The sequence below is a fragment of the Homalodisca vitripennis genome, chromosome 2, assembly GCF_021130785.1.
Source record: "Homalodisca vitripennis isolate AUS2020 chromosome 2, UT_GWSS_2.1, whole genome shotgun sequence".
Lineage (NCBI taxonomy): Eukaryota > Metazoa > Arthropoda > Insecta > Hemiptera > Cicadellidae > Homalodisca > Homalodisca vitripennis.
In genome coordinates, this window is record NC_060208.1 from 14,290,102 (window position 1) to 14,309,397 (window position 19,296).

General features: G+C 35.6%; 1 protein-coding gene across 1 annotated transcript in view; it reads left to right on the forward strand.

The window, feature by feature from the left end:
* The window catches only part of LOC124353579 (low-density lipoprotein receptor-related protein 2), a 509,397-nt gene that overhangs the window by 438,453 nt on the left and 51,648 nt on the right, over window positions 1-19,296 (forward strand). Inside the window, exons 11-29 of the mRNA XM_046803481.1 lie at window positions 10-150; window positions 479-688; window positions 782-977; window positions 1,817-2,070; window positions 3,310-3,434; window positions 3,875-4,000; window positions 4,971-5,181; window positions 7,052-7,311; window positions 8,513-8,726; window positions 9,431-9,570; window positions 9,965-10,101; window positions 11,395-11,572; window positions 12,070-12,256; window positions 13,028-13,230; window positions 13,631-13,815; window positions 14,779-15,079; window positions 16,147-16,390; window positions 17,162-17,346; window positions 18,455-18,714. Of these exons, the coding sequence (XP_046659437.1) occupies window positions 10-150; window positions 479-688; window positions 782-977; window positions 1,817-2,070; window positions 3,310-3,434; window positions 3,875-4,000; window positions 4,971-5,181; window positions 7,052-7,311; window positions 8,513-8,726; window positions 9,431-9,570; window positions 9,965-10,101; window positions 11,395-11,572; window positions 12,070-12,256; window positions 13,028-13,230; window positions 13,631-13,815; window positions 14,779-15,079; window positions 16,147-16,390; window positions 17,162-17,346; window positions 18,455-18,714 (3,757 nt within the window). The remainder of the gene's footprint in view (window positions 1-9; window positions 151-478; window positions 689-781; window positions 978-1,816; window positions 2,071-3,309; window positions 3,435-3,874; window positions 4,001-4,970; window positions 5,182-7,051; window positions 7,312-8,512; window positions 8,727-9,430; window positions 9,571-9,964; window positions 10,102-11,394; window positions 11,573-12,069; window positions 12,257-13,027; window positions 13,231-13,630; window positions 13,816-14,778; window positions 15,080-16,146; window positions 16,391-17,161; window positions 17,347-18,454; window positions 18,715-19,296) is intronic.

Consider the following 19,296-nt stretch of genomic DNA (forward strand, 5'->3'; position numbering starts at 1 on the left):
GTTTCCCAGAACGGAACCCCTGTGGCACGCGAAACGGTGGATGTCAACATCTCTGTGTGGTCACAGCCAGCACCGAAGAGGGCCGACTCGGGTACCGTTGTGCATGCCACATCGGCTGGCGTCTGGCTTCAGATCTGCGCAACTGCAACTGTGAGTCCAACACACAGAACCTTTAGTAGTGTTGTTTATGGTGTTTAGTTAGCATTCTTACTGTAACTGGTACATATTAAGAGAAAGATATTTTTATTTCTTATGTGTTCTGTGCGTAACTCGGTTTCTTCAGCATGACTGTTTTATCTAAGATTTGTACTTTGTAATTTTTAAAGTTCTAAAACTGTAACTAAATGTTAACATGATTATCCATTTGTGTTGACTCTTTCTTTTTTGTTTAACCATTTATCTTGAAATTAAGTATGCTTAGCACAAAGGAATTTATCAAGTTTCTGATAGCAGTTTTGTAATTGTTTATTGTTTGCAGTGGTGGACGACTTCTTGCTCTACTCGCAGCAGAGGTTTATCAAGGGCAAAGTGATCGACCCTGTTGTGGAAGGATTTAGTGATGCAATGTTGCCATATGTCTCTCGAAGAGCACGTTTTGTCGGCTTGGACTTTGATGCCAGTGATAACTACATCTACTACTCTGACGTACTGCAGGACGTCATCTACAGGATACATCGTAATGGGACTGGTAAGCTGATCTTTTTCTGCTTTGATGTTTTTACGTTTTCCAGAATCATCATATTGCACTGCCCTCTCAACTGTGTATATTCGTGTATTACAGGAAGAGAGATCGTGCTAGCGTCTCAGAATGAAGGAGTGGAGGGTCTGGCAGTGGATTGGGCGGCCAAGAACCTCTACTACATCGACAGTCGCAAGGGCACCCTGAACGTATTGAGCACTCGTAATGTCACCTATCGCCGCACTCTCCTTAAGAACCTTAAAAGGCCACGAGCAATCGTTGTTCATCCAAATAAAGGGTATGTCAGTTTACAAAACAACTTCTTTTATCATTATGCAACAGGTGGATAAATATTATTATTGTAAACTATTATAGAGTACATACATGGAGTATCTTTCAAACAAGATTTCCTATAGGAGAAATTTGATGATAATTTGCTAAATGACTATCTGCTGGAGAAATATTTTGTCATATGTTAATGTCTATATCAAGTGAGTTATTTACTTTCTTGCATTATTTAAAATCAGATTAGTTATTAATAAATTATTACAAGGAAGTTATATACTTAAGTTTATCTGACAAAAGCTGTAACAAAACAAAGAAAATTTGTTTTATAAATATTTTTACTAGTACACTCTATTTCTAGGGGTGATAGCATTCATATTGGATAGTGAAATTAGACAATTTAGGTTTAGAAAATAGAGATTTAGGTTTACCTGTATAGTAGTGATGATCAACGTAAACAAAATTCGTGATAATTAATAAAACGCAGTATTTTAGTAGTTGAATCATGTAACTATATCATTGTTACAAATTTAATTAAATATAAAAATATGCTAACAAGCCAGTTTAAATATGCTATTTCATGAAAACTTAATTAGACTTCACTGTCTTTAGTTAAAAAAAATATATATCAATAAATATAAAACATTTGTTATAATTTTTGAACCTAATATCAGAGAAACCAGTCTCTTAAATTCTCTTCTAAAGCCTTATCACACATAATCATTATCTTGATAAACATTAGTCCTACAGTATTAAATTAAACTTTGGTTCCAGGGAAATATTTTAAACTTTTGTTTCAATCAACAATCCAGTCAATGTTTGTGTAGTACTGATTAATAAATATGTGTCCAGCTTTATCTTTTTCTCCGAGTGGGATCGCCCGGCCAACATCAGCCGAGCCCACACAGACGGCAGTAACCTGATCGTGTTCCGCAATGTGACTCTGGGCTGGCCCAACGGTCTGTCCGTGGACTTCAAAGCCGATCGACTCTATTGGTGTGATGCTCTTCTCGATCACGTCCAGCACAGTAACCTGGACGGGACAGATGTGCGCACACTCAGCAGTACGCTCATCCGTCATCCATTCTCTATCGTCATCTACAATGGTAGGTCTACAACTAGGCAACCTTGCCACATTATTGACCTTGATAGAGTGTTGTTTTACATACTACAATCTTTGATAGATAGATAGCCTAACCATAATGTTGACTTGCCACATTATTGACCTTTATAGAGTGTTGTTTTGCATACTATAAATGTTTATAGATAGATAACCTTACCTGAGTGTTGACTTGCCACGTTATTGACCTTGATAGAGTGTTGTTTTACATACTATAAATGTTTATAGATAGATAACCTTACCTGAATGTTGACTTGCCACATTATTGACCTTTATAGAGTGTTGTTTTACATACTATAAATGTTTATAGATAGATAACCTTACCTGAATGTTGACTTGCCACATTATTGACCTTTATAGGGTGTTGTTTACATACTATAAATGTTTATAGATAGATAACCTTACCTGAATGTTGACTTTCCATGTTATTGACCTTTATAGAGTGTTGTTTTACATACTATAAATGTTTATAGATAGATAACCTTACCTGAATGTTGACTTGCCACATTATTGACCTTTATAGAGTGTTGTTTTACATACTATAAATGTTTATAGATAGATAACCTTACCTGAATGTTGACTTGCCACATTATTGACCTTTATAGAGTGTTGTTTTACATACTATAAATGTTTATAGATAGATAACCTTACCTGAATGTTGACTTGCCACGTTATTGACCTTGATAGAGTGTTGTTTTACATACTATAAATGTTTATAGATAGATAGATTGACCTTGATAGAGTGTTGTTTTTACACACTATAAACTTTGAGACTGATATAATATAGGTACCTAACCTTATCAGACTGTTGGTGTATCAGAGTATTGGACTTTACAAGTAGTACTTCTCTCAGATAGTTTTAACTCAGAAAGAAGCTAGGTAGTATATGAGAGATGGTATCTGCAAACAATTCAAATGGTAATTTGTTTTATCTCTGTTTCTCAAAAAGTTGAATTTCTGAAATTTAAGTTAAATTTTTTTTGTTATCCTTGTTTATCATTTAAAATAAATTTAAAAGATACTATTTTTCCTCCTTATATCAGCCTTACTAGTTATATTTCAGTGCTTCTTAAGCTGTGTCGGACTGTGGTAAACAATCCTACAACTGTGAGTTTCTGATCATGAGTTGTTGCCTGTTACTCTCTTAAATAAAATTTTTGTGTACCCTTTTATTGAGAACTTGTGTGTATTCTGGTACAGTTAACTAATTTTCTGCCGGTTCCAGAATGGATGTACATCACTGACTGGCGACTGGATGCTATTATCAGACTGCACAAACTAAAGCCTATGGAATTTAAGGAAGAGATCATGGTGCGGGAATCTCAAAACAACCGGCTTTATGGAGTCAAGGTAACAGTCTCAATAATAGTAGAGACTTTCATACAGAGTCTATCTCTGAGGCTTCTACAGAGTAAACATAGGTGTTCCGATTAACTTGCAATAAGCCTTTTAGTTGATAGTTTTAATTTACTTTTAAGTTCCTGTTATTTCTGAATTACCCATTTAACTCTTCTCTGTAGTGATTTTGCATTCTTAATGTCATTTAGAAATTATGTGGCAATATTTTTAAGATAGTCAAAATGCCTATAACTGCGAGCCGCTTAGCGTATTATTGAGCTAAGAAAATTTTATTATTAATTTCCCCTAGACATCAACATCTTAATTTTACTTCTTCTTAATATCCAGTGTATTTTTCATGAACATCTATTCTGTGTAACATTTATAAATGTGGCATTTATTTTGCTTGAACATTTTACACGTCGCGTAACGTGTCTGAACGTTGTGTGAAGGTGTATGCCCGGGGAGAACAGGACGTAGACCCAGCACATCCTTGTGCCATCAACAACGGCGGATGTCAGAAGCTGTGCTTCGCTGTCCCCTCACCAACCAAGACAGGAACCGGTTCATCCTTGAAGGTACATTACCACTACTAATTCCTAGAATTTTAATTTTGTTTACAGTTAAATTATGCTTGTAGCTTCCTATTATGCATTTTTTTCATTCACACTTAAGTTTTGGTATAACTCTATGGGGAACAGTAGTGGGGCAGTAAGAGTATTGAAATGGCAAAAAGACTCATTATGTGTTATGAAAAAATTTTCAAAAAGAGAGAGACCTTTATTTTTTAGAGAACTAAAAATAATGACTCTTCCATTAGGAGTTATTTGTGTGTTTATTAAGTTACCATTACATGCTAGATCTGTATCTTTGATCAAATTTAAAACAGTTTTAAAGTGCTGGTTAAAAGTTAATATAAATATATTAACTATTGTGTGGATGAATTCTTAAATTGTGATACCACAACATTAATTTTGTTAATTTGATCTCTCAATGCATTTATTCATTCAGTTTTGATATTGTTGAGTTTTAAAATTGTATCCCTGTTATATATGTTAATAGTTATTTATTTATGATTGCTAATTTATATAGATCTGTTGGTTGTTTGATTATTGTTGTTATTAATTATATAGATCTACATATTTACTGATAGGCTGGATTGAGTAGGTAGAATCAGAATTGTTTCTTTTAGTTTAGAATATTTTAGTAACTTGACGAAGTCCATTGCACTGTTGAATGTGTTTAAAGACTAATAAAGATCTTGGATCTTGAAACTTAAAAATTTCTTGAATTTTCAGTTTTCAAATTCTTGTTCATTAATTATATTTATTAACTTGTGATCATCCACATAAATAAAAGATAGTACTGACACAAAGTGCTAAAGTATTCTATAAATTACTATCGTTATAATATAAAAACATACAAAGTAGCTTCCATTAGTTCTTACTGTACTCAAAAACAAAGCTTTTCACAAAATGGCCAAATAATATGAAAATGGGGAAATTGGTTTTGGAATGTTTTAATATGTATTCTGACGTTTGCTCGTAGGTTCATTGCGGATGTCCGTATGGTGAGAAGCTGGACCCGGATGGAGATGGGCGCACATGTGTGGCAGACCCAGAGTCAGAACCTCCTGTCACAGCATGTCCTAACAAGTGGGACTTTACGTGTAGCAACCAGCGCTGCGTACCCAAGGCCTGGGTCTGCGATGGTGACGATGACTGTCTGGACAACTCTGATGAGGAACAGAACTGTACTAGTAAGTCCCTGTAGTTGTTATGTTTTGAGTTTTTCTCGCTTGACAGTCCTCCTAGAGGATGTGATACAATACATTAGGGTGAATTGTGCAAGAGAATACGCTGGTCACCGCGACTCTAGGGATGTATTGTGATAACCCTGATATCTAAACAACTCAGATCATCTTGAGGCTCTTGATAAACATCAAGACGTTCCTAGGAGCTAAAAATCCCGCCTTGACAGGAATTAGAAATACCATGTAAAGGTGTCTTCACCTATTGAGAGCTATCGCTTCACTGATGATGTTTATAACAATATCCTTGTTGAATCGACGTATTTCCAACTCAAATATAACCACCGTTAAGTGGGTAATATCATTTAAAAGATTGGAGAATAATCTGATGGGGATGTCTTCAGAGTCCAAGAATAACTTCTCTGTCCATCAATAAAGGGTATTTGCCAGCATTCACTTATTTCTGACCTGGGATGCTTTTCCAGTAAAGAAACGTCTCTGCAGTTATTCATTTCCTGGGGGTATTTATGAGTTGACCTTTTACCAAACCACAAAAGTGTTCTGGGTCTATGAGTTGCAACATGGCTCCAGCTCTCTCCAACCTCACCGCCATCCTAATCTCTGCAGTCCCCCCATGTACATCAGAGTGACACTGTTACGTAAAGCAAGGGCTTAGAGTAGTTTTAGACAGCCCTGAACCAACTTGGACACCAAAATGCACCTACTAAGAGATCTCAGTGCAGCTTGAATGTCTGATAGGATATAGATTCTCCACATAGAGGAGGTTAAGATCCACTATTTTGGCAGAAAACTAGAAATCCTTCAGGATTTTTGCATCTAGAGGTAAAGAAATAGAAAAGGATTTCTGTTTTTCAAGATGAATTTGGATCTACTTTTTTGTTTTTAGACTTATTATATATGAAGTAGTTACAAGTTTTTTTAATGTACTCAACATTAATTTAAATATAACAAATCTTGCACTCATTTACAACACTTGTAGTCACAAAAAGTCATATAGATAAATATCGTAGAATAAAAAAGGGGTAAAGTTCAACATGGAAAATTAATATCACAGTTCAATCAGTGTAACTAAGACAGAATCACTGTAGTTACAATCCCATGTAAAACTATTATTATTTCTTCACCCTAAGGTTGTCACTGGTGTTATTTGTATTGCATTAATCTTTGTCAGCTGATAACAGAAAGGTTACCAGATCGGTTCTGCCACTGAACCCTTACTTGGGTGCTTTTTTCTTCTTAAAGATCCTTAGACAATAGCAAATTTCTTTATTTACTGTTCTTCAAGAAAAGTATTGGTGTCAAACGTTTTTTACAGGTACTAAAACAAAACAATAGGTGAGAAAGTTTATCATCTGAAACGTGCATCCCTCAAAAAATTCTTTAAGACTGTAAATGATTCAGAGATAGGCCAGTTCTGCAGTCTTCTCCTTAAAATAATAGGATTACAATTCTTGATTTCAGGTGGAAGCATGTTATACAGCCTTGCACCTACATAGGAAGGCTTCATGGTGGAAAAATTTTGTTCCATGTAATGGGAATACAAAATCATTTCCATATCTAGCGTTATATGACTTTTTGTGATCACAAGTGTTTTATATAAGTGAAAGAGTTGGCTAATGTTGGAAAAAGCTAGGTAAACTTTAAAAAATAAGAAAATAAATCTGAGAAATAAAGTTGCTGGATAAGTTGCACTCATATTCATGAATCTGCTGTAGTGGTGTGCTTCTGAATGTTGCAAGCATGTTAGATCATCAATTACTGTATCATCAGGACTAAAATTAAAGCTAAGTGGAATGAGATAAACTATGGAGTAGAACTGTACTAAAAATTGTTGCTAATAATGTTCAATACGTTTCAGAGCCGACATGTACGCCTGGGGAGTTTCAGTGCACCTCAGGTCGCTGTGTGCCTTCCACCTTCAGGTGCGATTCGGAGAATGACTGTGGAGACTACAGTGACGAGACCGGCTGCGTTAACGTGACATGCTCCTCGTCACAGTTCCTGTGTGACAATGGCCGCTGCATCCCCGCTACCTGGAAGTGCGACTCGGAAAATGACTGTGGGGATAGTTCAGATGAGGGTGATTTCTGTGCGGAGAAGACTTGTGCATACTTCCAGGTCTGTTATAGTCATTCATAGCTTCTCATTAGTATTCCCTATGACTGGTTTTCTTGAACAAATTATCTGAAGCATGTCTCCCAATTTGAGCCAGGACTAAAGTAGAAATTTTATGAGACAGTAAGTTGGCAGGAGTTGGGTAGTAGATGTATCCTCCTTTCCTGCCCACAGAGATAAGACAGCGTGCACACAGTGGCACTGCGTTAAACCTATCCATCCACTGACACAGGGCAGGAACACACAGTGCTTTGTCTGTGTTAACATTGCCCAAATGTCAATAACATAGTGTTAACTTTTTAGAAACTATAGTTGCAGTAGATCATCAAATTGTTTTATTTGGAAAATCCTACAGAAAATCTTTTTTTTCTCTAACAGAGGGTCAGGTTTCCTGGGGCCTGGTAGTTGCCTCTCAGCCATCCGGCTTATTGTGCACCCTCTTCCAAGTTTAAGCTGTGTCAAATCCCAGGCCTTTAGAAAACCACAAGATCTTCTGAACAATGCTTACCTGTTCCAACCCCGGATATTCAACTATGGTTGTTTCATCAGCTTCACCACATTTCCTGCACAGTGTTTCCTAACCCGGAATACCTATTCTGTTCAGATGGCTTCGGAATATCCAATGACCTGTAATAAAACCAGTCATCTTACGGATCTCCGTTCTACTCATTCTAAGTGCATCTGCTGCAAAGTTCATTGATGGTCCATTGAGCATCTGCTTTGCTTGTACGTTCCCCTCAGTTTTTCTCCAATGTCGGTGTTTGTTAAACACCCACTTGGTAACTGATCTACGTGCTAAGTTATATGAGACCCCACACATTGGTTCAGGACCAGGAAGAGGACAGTTGGCTCCTAAGTTAGCACAACTGTCTGCCCCTTCATTACCTGTGATTCCTTTATGTCCAGGCACCCATGTTAGAATAACTTTATTGGTTTTTGCCAGCAATTTCATGACCTTATGGCATTCCCATACTGTCTTTGAAATACAGTCATGGTTGGCCAAGGCCTGCAGAGCAGCCCTGCTGTCCGAGTTAATGTAGATGGTTTTGCCTTTGTGGCCTCTTTCTACTTAAGCATCTTTAGAGAAAGTCATTATCACTTAAGGAAGTCTTAATTACTTGTACTTATTTTTTTCCCAATTTTATTCAATTTAAACTGTATTTTTAGAATAGTGATGTAGTAAAATGGTATTGACTGATTGCAGTTCACGTGTCCGCGAAGTGGCCACTGCATCCCCCAATCATGGGTGTGTGATGGTGACAATGACTGCTTCGACAACCAAGACGAGGAGGGGTGTCCTCCGATAACCTGCTCGGCCTCCCAGTTCAAGTGCGCTGACCTTCGGCAGTGTGTCCAAGAGACCTACAAGTGTGACGGAATCCTCGATTGTAATGATGGCAGCGACGAACTTGGCTGTCGTAAGTATTTGAGGATAAAATATATTCTCCAACTAGAAGATCTGTTAAGAAGTTTGCTCATTGATATATTACCTCCACTAAGAGCAACTCAAATAGAAATCCGCTTATTTGAGCTTTAATCGAACCTTTACTTAAAAATTGAGAGAACTTGATCATCCACATAAACATCATCATCACTCTTTAATATATTGAAAATATCAATTGAAGTATCTGTATCTAACTTTTTCAGATGATAAATGTAAAATTCATGCTCCATATGCTCAACACTAAAAAGCTCAACAACTCTTCTTTCTTTCTTTTTGTAACAGCCAACAGTTTGTCATTTTACAGGGATTGTCACCATTCAATTCAATTCAAAACAGCTATTATTCACTTAGCATATACACATATATACTAGAATAGTGTCAGGATTTAATTCATGTTCTTAGTAGATTAAAAAAAAACAAGAATATATAACAGAAAATACGAGATATATCACAGGAAATAGAAAAGGTTTAAAATACAATTACTACAGTTGTTAAAAAGGTAATAATTAACTTTTACAGTTACAGTTAGTTACAGTTTAAATTAAAATTAAAACAGTTACAATTAAAATAGCTTTTGGCATAAAACTATTAATTATGTAGTACTCTACCTCCAGAATCATCACAGGAATTCATTAAAGGAATATATAGCCTTGTTGATGAGAAACTTTTTATTTACAGCGACACTGGCACCCAACACGTGTGACAGCGAGAAACAGTTCAAGTGCGACAAATCAGGAATCTGTATCCCCAAGGCGTGGCACTGTGATGGCACCCCTGACTGTGATGATGAAAGTGATGAGCCTCCTACATGCGGAGAGGTAAATTTACTGATAATTATCAAAATCATTGGAGTTTTAGGTATTATAATTTATGACTCTGACATACTTAAGTATGTGTTATAAGGTGAATGATAAGTTACTGAGGGTTATTAAATTGTACGATACAGCCGATTTTGTAATACTGGTAGCAAAATTGAATGAAACACCTGGTGGGCTAGTGTAACAAGCTATATAACAATGAATACCTGTGATAAACTCGGCCACTTGTGGCACAACTGACTGTACCATATTATGGCCTAGTGTAACAAGCTACATAACAATGAATACCTGTGATAAACTCCGCCACTGGTGGCACAATTGACTGCACCACCTGGTGGCCTAGTTTAATAGGCGTGCAATAATTAATAAGGAATGAATAATGACTGTGTTACAGGTAGCGTGTCAGATGGGTTACTTCAAATGCAACAACTCGCAGTGCGTATTCAAGGCCTACATATGCGATGGCAGAGACGATTGTGAGGACGGAAGTGACGAGGATGAGAGACACGCTTGCAAGTCTCCTGCTCTCAGGTAGTTTAACATTTCTAACTTGTGTTGTACAATTTGTAACCTCTGTATTACAGAGAAAACACTTTTTATTTTAATTTAAAATTAGAAATTTTTAAAAAATTTAATTTTAGGTGGCTTTTACATTTTTATCCTCCAAAGTTAAACTTTTGTAGTAGATGAATTAACATCTGAATCACTTTATTATTTTTTCTCTTTGTAATTTTGCAATTGAAATGGAATTTTGTAAAATTATTGCTTTAAATCAGAATTTTAAGAGTGTACTGGTGGTTATCTAGATTTTAGATCTTTAATAGCAGTGTTAAACAATTTTACAACCTTGTTTCTGGTTGTAAAATTATGGGATATGTCTGTCGAGAATAATATTGACACATAAAAATTATTTTTGAAATATTTTTTGAAATTTTTATTGGTTTATCATTAAACAGTTTTAGAATATTTTGTACCTTATATTGTACCTATTTTTTAGGATTTGTATTAAATCATATCTTTAAATGAGATATCAACCATGATTCTATAACCAAAAATAATGATGTATAGATCTTATGAAATAAATCTAAAGTCTTTTCACTATAGCCTACTCCAAAATCAATCCAGTTAATAAATTATAAATTTACTCACTTACGTATCCAGTATATACAAGTCCTTTTCTTGTGCAAAATAATTTACAAATTGATTTGTTAAATTGTTGTATGTTTTAAGTTTAAAAAATGGAGTATATTTAAAGTTTTGAATGAGAACAAAATGGGATAAGCTTGAAGAATAAAAAGTGTAAGTTGCCACTGAAAAGACAAAAATTTACGGGCCTACACTATTCTCATTGGGTATCAGGCTCTGTTTGAGGACAAACACAGAGTTCAAATCAATCATTATTAAAATTATTCTCCTTTACAGTTCCTATTAAACCTGGTATGACCTATGAGATTTAGTCTTCTCTTGCATCTGCAAACTCGGAGTTTTATTGAATTTATGTCATTAAACAAAATGATGAATTCTAATGATTGTTATTAAATCCAAGAAAGACAATTTTAATTGTTATATTTCAGAGTAATAACTGTCTTTGTCGCCTGAAAAATATTTATTTCAGTTAATAAAATTTATATTGCATTAAAATTTTACTAAAAGTTAAGTCTAATCAGTAAAATTACCCTGGTATAACAATCAAAGGGTCATTATAATGTCACTCTGAAAGTATACGTCACTATGTAATGGGAAACTCGACTGCCCATTGGAGCTGAGCGTTCTTCTCTACTGAGTACATGAATGCGAAACAATCTAACACATTAAATATTGCAGGTGCGAGCCTAACGAGTGGAAATGCCCTGGAGTAACAGATCGCTGTGTCAACATTACTTCAGTATGTAATGGGAAACTCGACTGCCCCAATGGAGCAGATGAGGGACCCGGTTGTGATCTTAACGAGTGTAACCAGAAGTCCGGGAAGTGCTCCCATTCTTGTATCGAGACACCTCTCGTAAGTAACACTTACTAACTAGTCATTAGTTACTAATGTATAGTCCTAATTTTCAGCAGGCCCAACACGATTTAATATAAATTATGTATCAACTATCTGAAACCTGAAATCTATATTTTATGTCTCTCTCGAAAGAAAATGTCTTAAAAACCCTTCTTGAGGAAACTCTTCTGATAACGAAGAAATCGTGAAGTGTCTGTTTACTCTCTACACCAAATTTTTGGTGGTCATTGAGGGTCATCCAATCTGTTTCTCATCTCAACATTCTTTCGGCCATCTTGATGTAAATTATGACTGTGAATTTCAACTGTTTTCACGCTTAAAGCGTCAAAAAAATCAATAATAGCACGTACTTTATAGTTTACTTAAAAAACACAACTCGTAGGTTTATCTCGCTGGTTTTTTTCAAGTTGCCATGTATCTTAAAGATGAATTCAGCAATGCATGTTCCATGATATGTGTCACACTTACTGATTCTGTGATATTTGTGCTGGCAGGGAGCTCAGTGTACCTGTCCACCGGGAGAGACTCTGTCCAACGACAGCGTGACGTGTCAGGATCTGGACGAGTGTTCACCTCCCGGTGTGTGCTCGCAGCAGTGCACTAACACCAAGGGCAGCTACTTGTGCACGTGTCAGCCCGGCTATGTTCTGGAGAGAGACAATCACACATGCAAAGCCCTCAGTGAGTGTTTCCACTTGAAGTAGGTTTATTTGTTCTAATGCAGAAGTTTAGGAATCCAACTTAAATTTTGTTATAAAGGTCGGGGAGTTTAGAGTTTGTAACTGTAAATTCAAATAACAGTTTGTAGATTTGGCAGTTCTAGCAATAGGAGTACGCAATGGTGTGTGAATAATTTTATCAATCCGTGAGAAGTCTTAGGTCACATATAAACTATGAAGAACCAAGTCATGATAAAAGAATAGATATCAAAATAACAAACTGTATGTTTCAACAATACTTAATATACACCAAAACTGAAGAATCTTGGAGCATTGGGAAAAACGTTTAATTTACTATCACTGGTAATTAAATCCAAATTTTCAAATGTTTATTTTATTATTGCAAGCCTTTTTGGAATCTATGATTCCATCATCTGGCACTTCACAACTTAAAAAATATTTATTCATTTGTGAAGTGCCTGATTATGGAATCATTGATTCCGAAAGGCCTTGCAATAATAAAATAAATACTGCCAAATTTTGTATTTATTTACCAGTGATAGTAAATTAAATGCACCAAAACTGTTTAAATATTCTAAAGGTCATGTTTAAATTACTGCAGTTGTCTCTGAAATACTTGGCTGTAGTAAATTGTTTGAATTTTGTCGTATAATTTGTCCTAGATTGTCACAATTACATTTTTCTCTTGGTTCCTGATTATTTTCCTCAGAACTTGTGAAGCGTTAATATCCTAACCGAAACAGCTGATAAATGTATACAATTTTTGCTCTAGATCACAGTGCTGCATTCCTGATCATCTCAAACCGTCATTCCATCCTGATTGCGGACTTGAAGGATCAGGGGCTAGAGCGTGTTCCCATCATAGTGGAAAATGTGGTGGCCACTACCTCGAATATGCACACCGGAACCATCTTCTGGTCAGACATGAAGCTCAAGAAGATCTCCCGTCTGGATCGTGGTAGTGAGCCACAAGTTGTGAGTATCACCTTTCTTTTCTACCCATATTGCTAAATTGTACTCCGCTAGACAATAGAGAGTACAGTATAATGGAGAGGGCTGTCCAAAAAGTGTCAACAATTTGATTTGGCAGTGAGTTGAGCTAGAGCTGCCATCTTGGTGCCAGAGGTATTCAGAAGAAAGAATCAGGCCGAAATCTTTCTAACAACGTGCTGGCTTACACAATAGGGTCCACAAACAGGAAATGAAGGGAAACCAGCAGCTCTTTAGCCTCCAACCCAAACCGATATGTTCAATGTGAATCACAAACATCCTTGTTTACATTTATTACCGCTCACATGTTATATTTCAATTTCCATTTACCTTTCTCAGCGGGAAGCGTTTGAATTTAAATTTAACCAATATTGATCTGTTACAGGTGATATCCACTGGATTGGACCTAGTGGAGGGGCTGGCCTACGACTGGGTAGGAGGAAATCTCTACTGGCTCGACTCTAGACTCAATTCCATCGAGGTGGCAACAGAAAATGGCTCGAACAGAGTCGTGCTGCTCAAGGAGAACATCACTCAGCCTCGTGGCATGATGCTCGACCCAAGTCCCAAGTAAGTTAACCTTTTGAAAGTTTTCACTGTTTGTTGTGTGTTGTCAATAATTAACAGTTTGGAATGTCAACATACCTATTTGGGATGTATAAGAGTGCATTATAGCCTTGTGATTGGCGGAGATAGATCAGTGCTTAGCAAGTGCCATTCAAATCAAGCCTTCTGGAACCAAATAATGGGATCCTAAAATATTCTGCAGGGTACTAAAACGTTTGCTTGAATTTCTTTCAGTGAAAATTTTAGTTCATCAGAGCCATCCTGTACGGCAGATTGCTAATTTTGTTTTGATCTGTAAAAAATTACTTAATTAGTCTTATTGACAATGAAACGGTTAACTGAAACTAGTTAGTTTTATAATGAAACTACTGATACTTGAAGGTTAGATTTTGAGGTTAGGGCAGTCTATTGAAGTCGAGTGTCATGTTTTATCTGTGACTCCTTGGATGTTCAGTCCTCCTTGGGTCATGGAGAGATGGAAACTAGATTTCATCCAAATTTGGAACCGATACAACTAAGGGCGGAATCTCTATGATTCTGAACCTACTTAAAATTGTAGGAGACCCATCAGACTTGCACTTCATCGTATATGACTGGATTTTAGTGTGATTAAGTTGGCTATTATAATGAGTATAATATGCAAAACTCATGCACAATAACAACTTTAAAAATACACAAAACATTGGGCACACTATTTTTTAAGTTGTGAAAAGTCAATACATGCTTTGATAACTCTTCCTTGGATTCACTAGATTTTAGTAGCGATCAATATGCACTACTGTACAGTTGATGTAGTTCAAAGAACATTACTAGATGTATAGTTCACAACTGACAGGCATTGCGTTGCTGATGGAATCATTTAAATGCAGGCATGCCTCAGTCAAGAAGTTAAGGTCAATATTCAAATAAGCTGGAGCTTCAGTTAGTTCGTTAAATGAGAGAATACTAACTGACTCACTTTAACAGTGCACGTTGGCTGTTCTGGACCGACTGGGGGGAGAACCCCCGTATAGAGAGGGTGGGGATGGACGGCAGCAATCGGTCCACCATCATCAGTACCAAGATATACTGGCCCAACGGGCTGACTCTCGACATAGCCAACCAGAGAGTGTATTTTGCCGACTCCAAATTGGACTTCATCGACTTCTGCAACTACAACGGCAGTGGACGCCAGCAGGTAGTAGCAGGCAGTCACTACCTCCTGCACCCTCACTCCATCACACTCTTCGAGGACACCATCTACTGGACCGACCGTCAGCTCAACAGGGTCAGTTCAAAAATCATTTTGTATCCACCGAATTTTTTATTTCCAATATATAGTGTTACACAACTCTTTAGTTTTTATGTAAAATTTATGGTTTTTAATTCTTTTCTAATACTTAAATTTTTCTCCACACATAGTAAAGGGAGAAATATTGTGACTTTCCCAAAAAAGATTGAATGTAGCTAACATAAACATTATTAATTTTGGAACTTCTTAAAATAAAATTATTGTTTGTGGCGAAAATGTTTTTTTTTTTCTTGTACATATGTAAGTGATTTTCATAAATGAAAAAATTGATTGATTTTACGAGCAGGTAATTTTTTTTGTAATTTCTCAAGCAGGTGTATACTTGAATTTGTTTTTAATTATTTATTTTTTAAGTATTTACCCAAAAATTTAAAACGTTGTAACAAAAACTTCAGTTTTTAGAAAATAACTCTTCTAAATATTTTTATGAAATTTTTAATATTTACTATCTATAAGGTACTAAAAAAATGGCAAAAAACAGTTTTTCCTTAAAATTATTGATTGAGTTTCCAAAAGAAATTCATGTTTGAGTATTACTTTATTAAAATATTACAAGAAATCAAAGGATTGGTCTAATTTGGTTAAATTTTGCATATTAATTCATTTTATGAATTTGTCAAGAATTCTTTGCTTTTAGTTTAAAAACAATGTGTTGTTTATAAAAAGAAACTAGTATTTTCATTAAAATTTTACCATTTATATTTATTTAAGCTGTTTAAAGTTTCATAAACCCTACCTTTGTAAATAATGTTTAAGAACCAATACATTTTTACTAAATCTTTGATAATAATTGTATGAAACAGAAACAGAACAAAAAGGAGAGTCGGTACTCAACAAGGTGAACAGCTTTGATAACGACTGTTACAGTCACAGAGAGGATTTAAACATGCATTAATTAGATCTAAAGTCTAACACCTTGATCAAGTGGTCTCTTTATTATGTATTGGTTAAGTCAACAATGAATAGAGGTCACATACTCATGTGTAGAATGAGTGTTGGTGCCCTGTGTCGTTTTGTCACACCACTGTTTGACTTGCCACCAGGTACTATCTGCCCACAAGTTCAGAGGGAAGAACCAGACCGTAGTGTCCCACCTCATCTCCCAACCTCTCAGTATCCATGTACACCATCCCTCACTGCAGCCCATGTCTCGTAACCCGTGCTTGGACGAGAAGACCTCACGTTCCCAGTGCTCCCAGCTGTGTCTGCTGTCACCATCAGACCCACGGGGCTACACCTGCAAGTGTAAACCAGGCTATAGAGTCCAGGATGCTGGGTGTGTTGAAGGTAAGGTCTGCAGGTGTCAAAGTGATACCTTGATTCTCGATTGTTATCAGAAACCAAAAAACACTTAAACCAGAAATCAGAAGTTTTATTAGCCATTAAGTACTTCAAGGATTACAATAAGGCTTCGTCAAAATAAAAAAATGTTAGCCTAATTCTAGTGATATAGTATAAATATATACTAGTTTCCAGTTATATCTGTTATAATAAATACTTAAATCTGCTCAAATAAATAAAACATTAAGAACACAGAGACATGGAATTAAAATTTTAAATAAATATAATAAATTATGGAGTATCCTTATTTTTTCTTATTTACAGCATATCACATTTTATGTATTTCTCAACACTGTACATTCCTTAAGCTTAAGCCACTATGAAATATATGATTTTAATTGTTTTAGAGGTAAAGCTCTAACAAAAAGAGGAAGCTTATTAAATAGTTTTAATTGCTGGTATTTATGGCTTTTATAATACTTATCTAGCCTTCTATTAGGAGTTCTTAGATTATCTTTTATCACTGAAACTGAAACTTGTATCACTTAAGCCTTTGGAGTTCTTTAGGGTTCAGTAATTGGGCCCTATCTTATTCTTAGTCTTCTCTTCTTGACATGTTTGCAGATAATATAAGTATTAAAATAACTGTTATAACTTCATCATATAGCATTCTCACCAAAACCTCAGAGTATCTAAATAGTCACAATCTACTTTAATTCTTACAAATTATATAAAAAGATTATTTAGGTTAAAAATGATTCAATTTGACATGTACAGAGGACGCCTCATTCCTCGTGGTGATGAAGGGAACTCAGATCATCGATGTCAGTCTGACGCCAGGAGACAAGACAAGTGGCTATCTGACGCCCATCGTCGGAATAGACAACGGTATTCAGATAGAGTTTGACCGCAAGACAGAGCAGCTTTTCTGGGTACAAGGGAAAGAAGATGATGATGAAAATGTAAGTGATCAGATAAGTTGGAAAATACAGCAGTTTATGACAATTTAAACACTAGAATCAGGGATGTTTCCAGTGGAAAGCAGAGTTGCTTTTCATTGTGCTTTCTCCAACTTAAAATGCACTTTACATTAAACGTGTTTAGTGAGTGAATAAACTACTGTATAGTGAATCTTGCATTACTGACATTCCCATTGTATTCTGCACTGAAACTGATTAGAGCAATATTTATCTACAGTAAAGTATGCATAGATAGTGCTGTACTGTATGATCAGACCACAAACATGCAATGGCAATATTGCAGTATGTAGTAAAATTATTAAAAAAAGAATGCTGTGAAAATATAATTAACAGAATATAAGTTTAATCTTAATTAGACACTGTGCAAAAACTTGTTTAAATGGCTAGAATATATCATCAGAACAACTATGTTTATTTCCCATTAATTTATTCCAGTTTTCAAATAATAATTTGAACCAGGATGATTACTATTGTGTGTTTTACATTTAATTAAAATCTTATGTTTTACTTATTATCTAGAACTCTACTGAAAATATATTTTTATTAATTTTCCAAGATTCTAGAAAATATGTTATGGTAAATAAAGGTAATTGTGTAAAACTATCTGAGGCATCACTGGACTTTGGAGCTAGGCTCTCGTCAGAACTATTTGTGTCAAATGCTTAGGAGAGGGTGTAACTATTACTTGCCTCCTAAACAAGACAAGTAAGGTGTCAATTACTCTCAATTAATAAAATATTGAACTTCGGTGATAAACTGGTAGGCAGAAATATGTTTTTATACTATTTCAGTAAGTGAATCCTTTGATGATCCAGATCCATTGGCATAGCTCTGTACGTTTTTTTGTAAAGCTTGTAACAAGTATTTATGTACTTATTCTTATGCATTTCAGTTTTTAATGGTCAATTTACTTCTGAACTGAACACTGTAATCTTTATGATGGTTAGGTGTAAATTTATCTTAACGTGATACAGTATATACAACAATACTCTTTCAAAAATTTTTATTTTTATCTAAACAGATGTTTTTATATTAAATGTTTTAATTTTAACTTTGACAATTCTCTATGTACACAATGTATTATTGACAGTGTACAATCTACACAACACCGTATCGAGGAGGAAACAAGACCGAATTCCTGTCCAAAGATTCAGGAATTGTGGGAGCACCATATGCCATCGCCTTCGACTGGCTCGGCCGCAACCTGTACCTCGGCAACCGTTTGGCATCCAATCTTGAGGTTGTCAAGGTCGATGGGAAGAACAAATACCGGAAGGTCATCCTCGCCAATAATGGAGAGCCAAACTCCGTTGCCAAGCCAAAGTCTATCTGCCTGGATCCCAGCATGGGGTAGGTTCTCCCCTCAGTCACTCTTCAGCGTGAATTTAAAGTGCAACTGGAGAATTGTAAATTGTTTTGTCATTAAAAATATCTTAGAATCAAACAGAATGATTTTAGACACCAGAAAATAATCTTGGCCACCGTAATCTTGGCAGGGTAAAAAAATTTAATATTAACTAATAACAGTCCAACATTCAATAGTTAGCAATTGCCACAGCAATTAATAGAGAACTGTATTCATAGAAAATTTTCCAATTCTCCTTGTTACCCTGAAATAGATCATGTTTTTGTTTGTCAAAGTGGACCAAATATCAGCAAGATAATCCTGAAATTGATAGTGATTTATAATAAATGGTGTTTCTCAGCACTGAAGAGTTTTATGTCAGTGTACACTCTTTACTTTTTGTAATACTTCAAATACACTTAATACATTCCTGCTGAAACAAATTATACCGGTCACGGTTTTTTTTAACTTACCCAAAATAAAGTGAAAGCAGTCAAAAAGGTTGTACAAGGTTGTCCAGGTAACCCCACTGCCAGATTTGGTGATGTCATAACAATTGTTGTCAGCCGCACCTGGCGCTGGTCCCC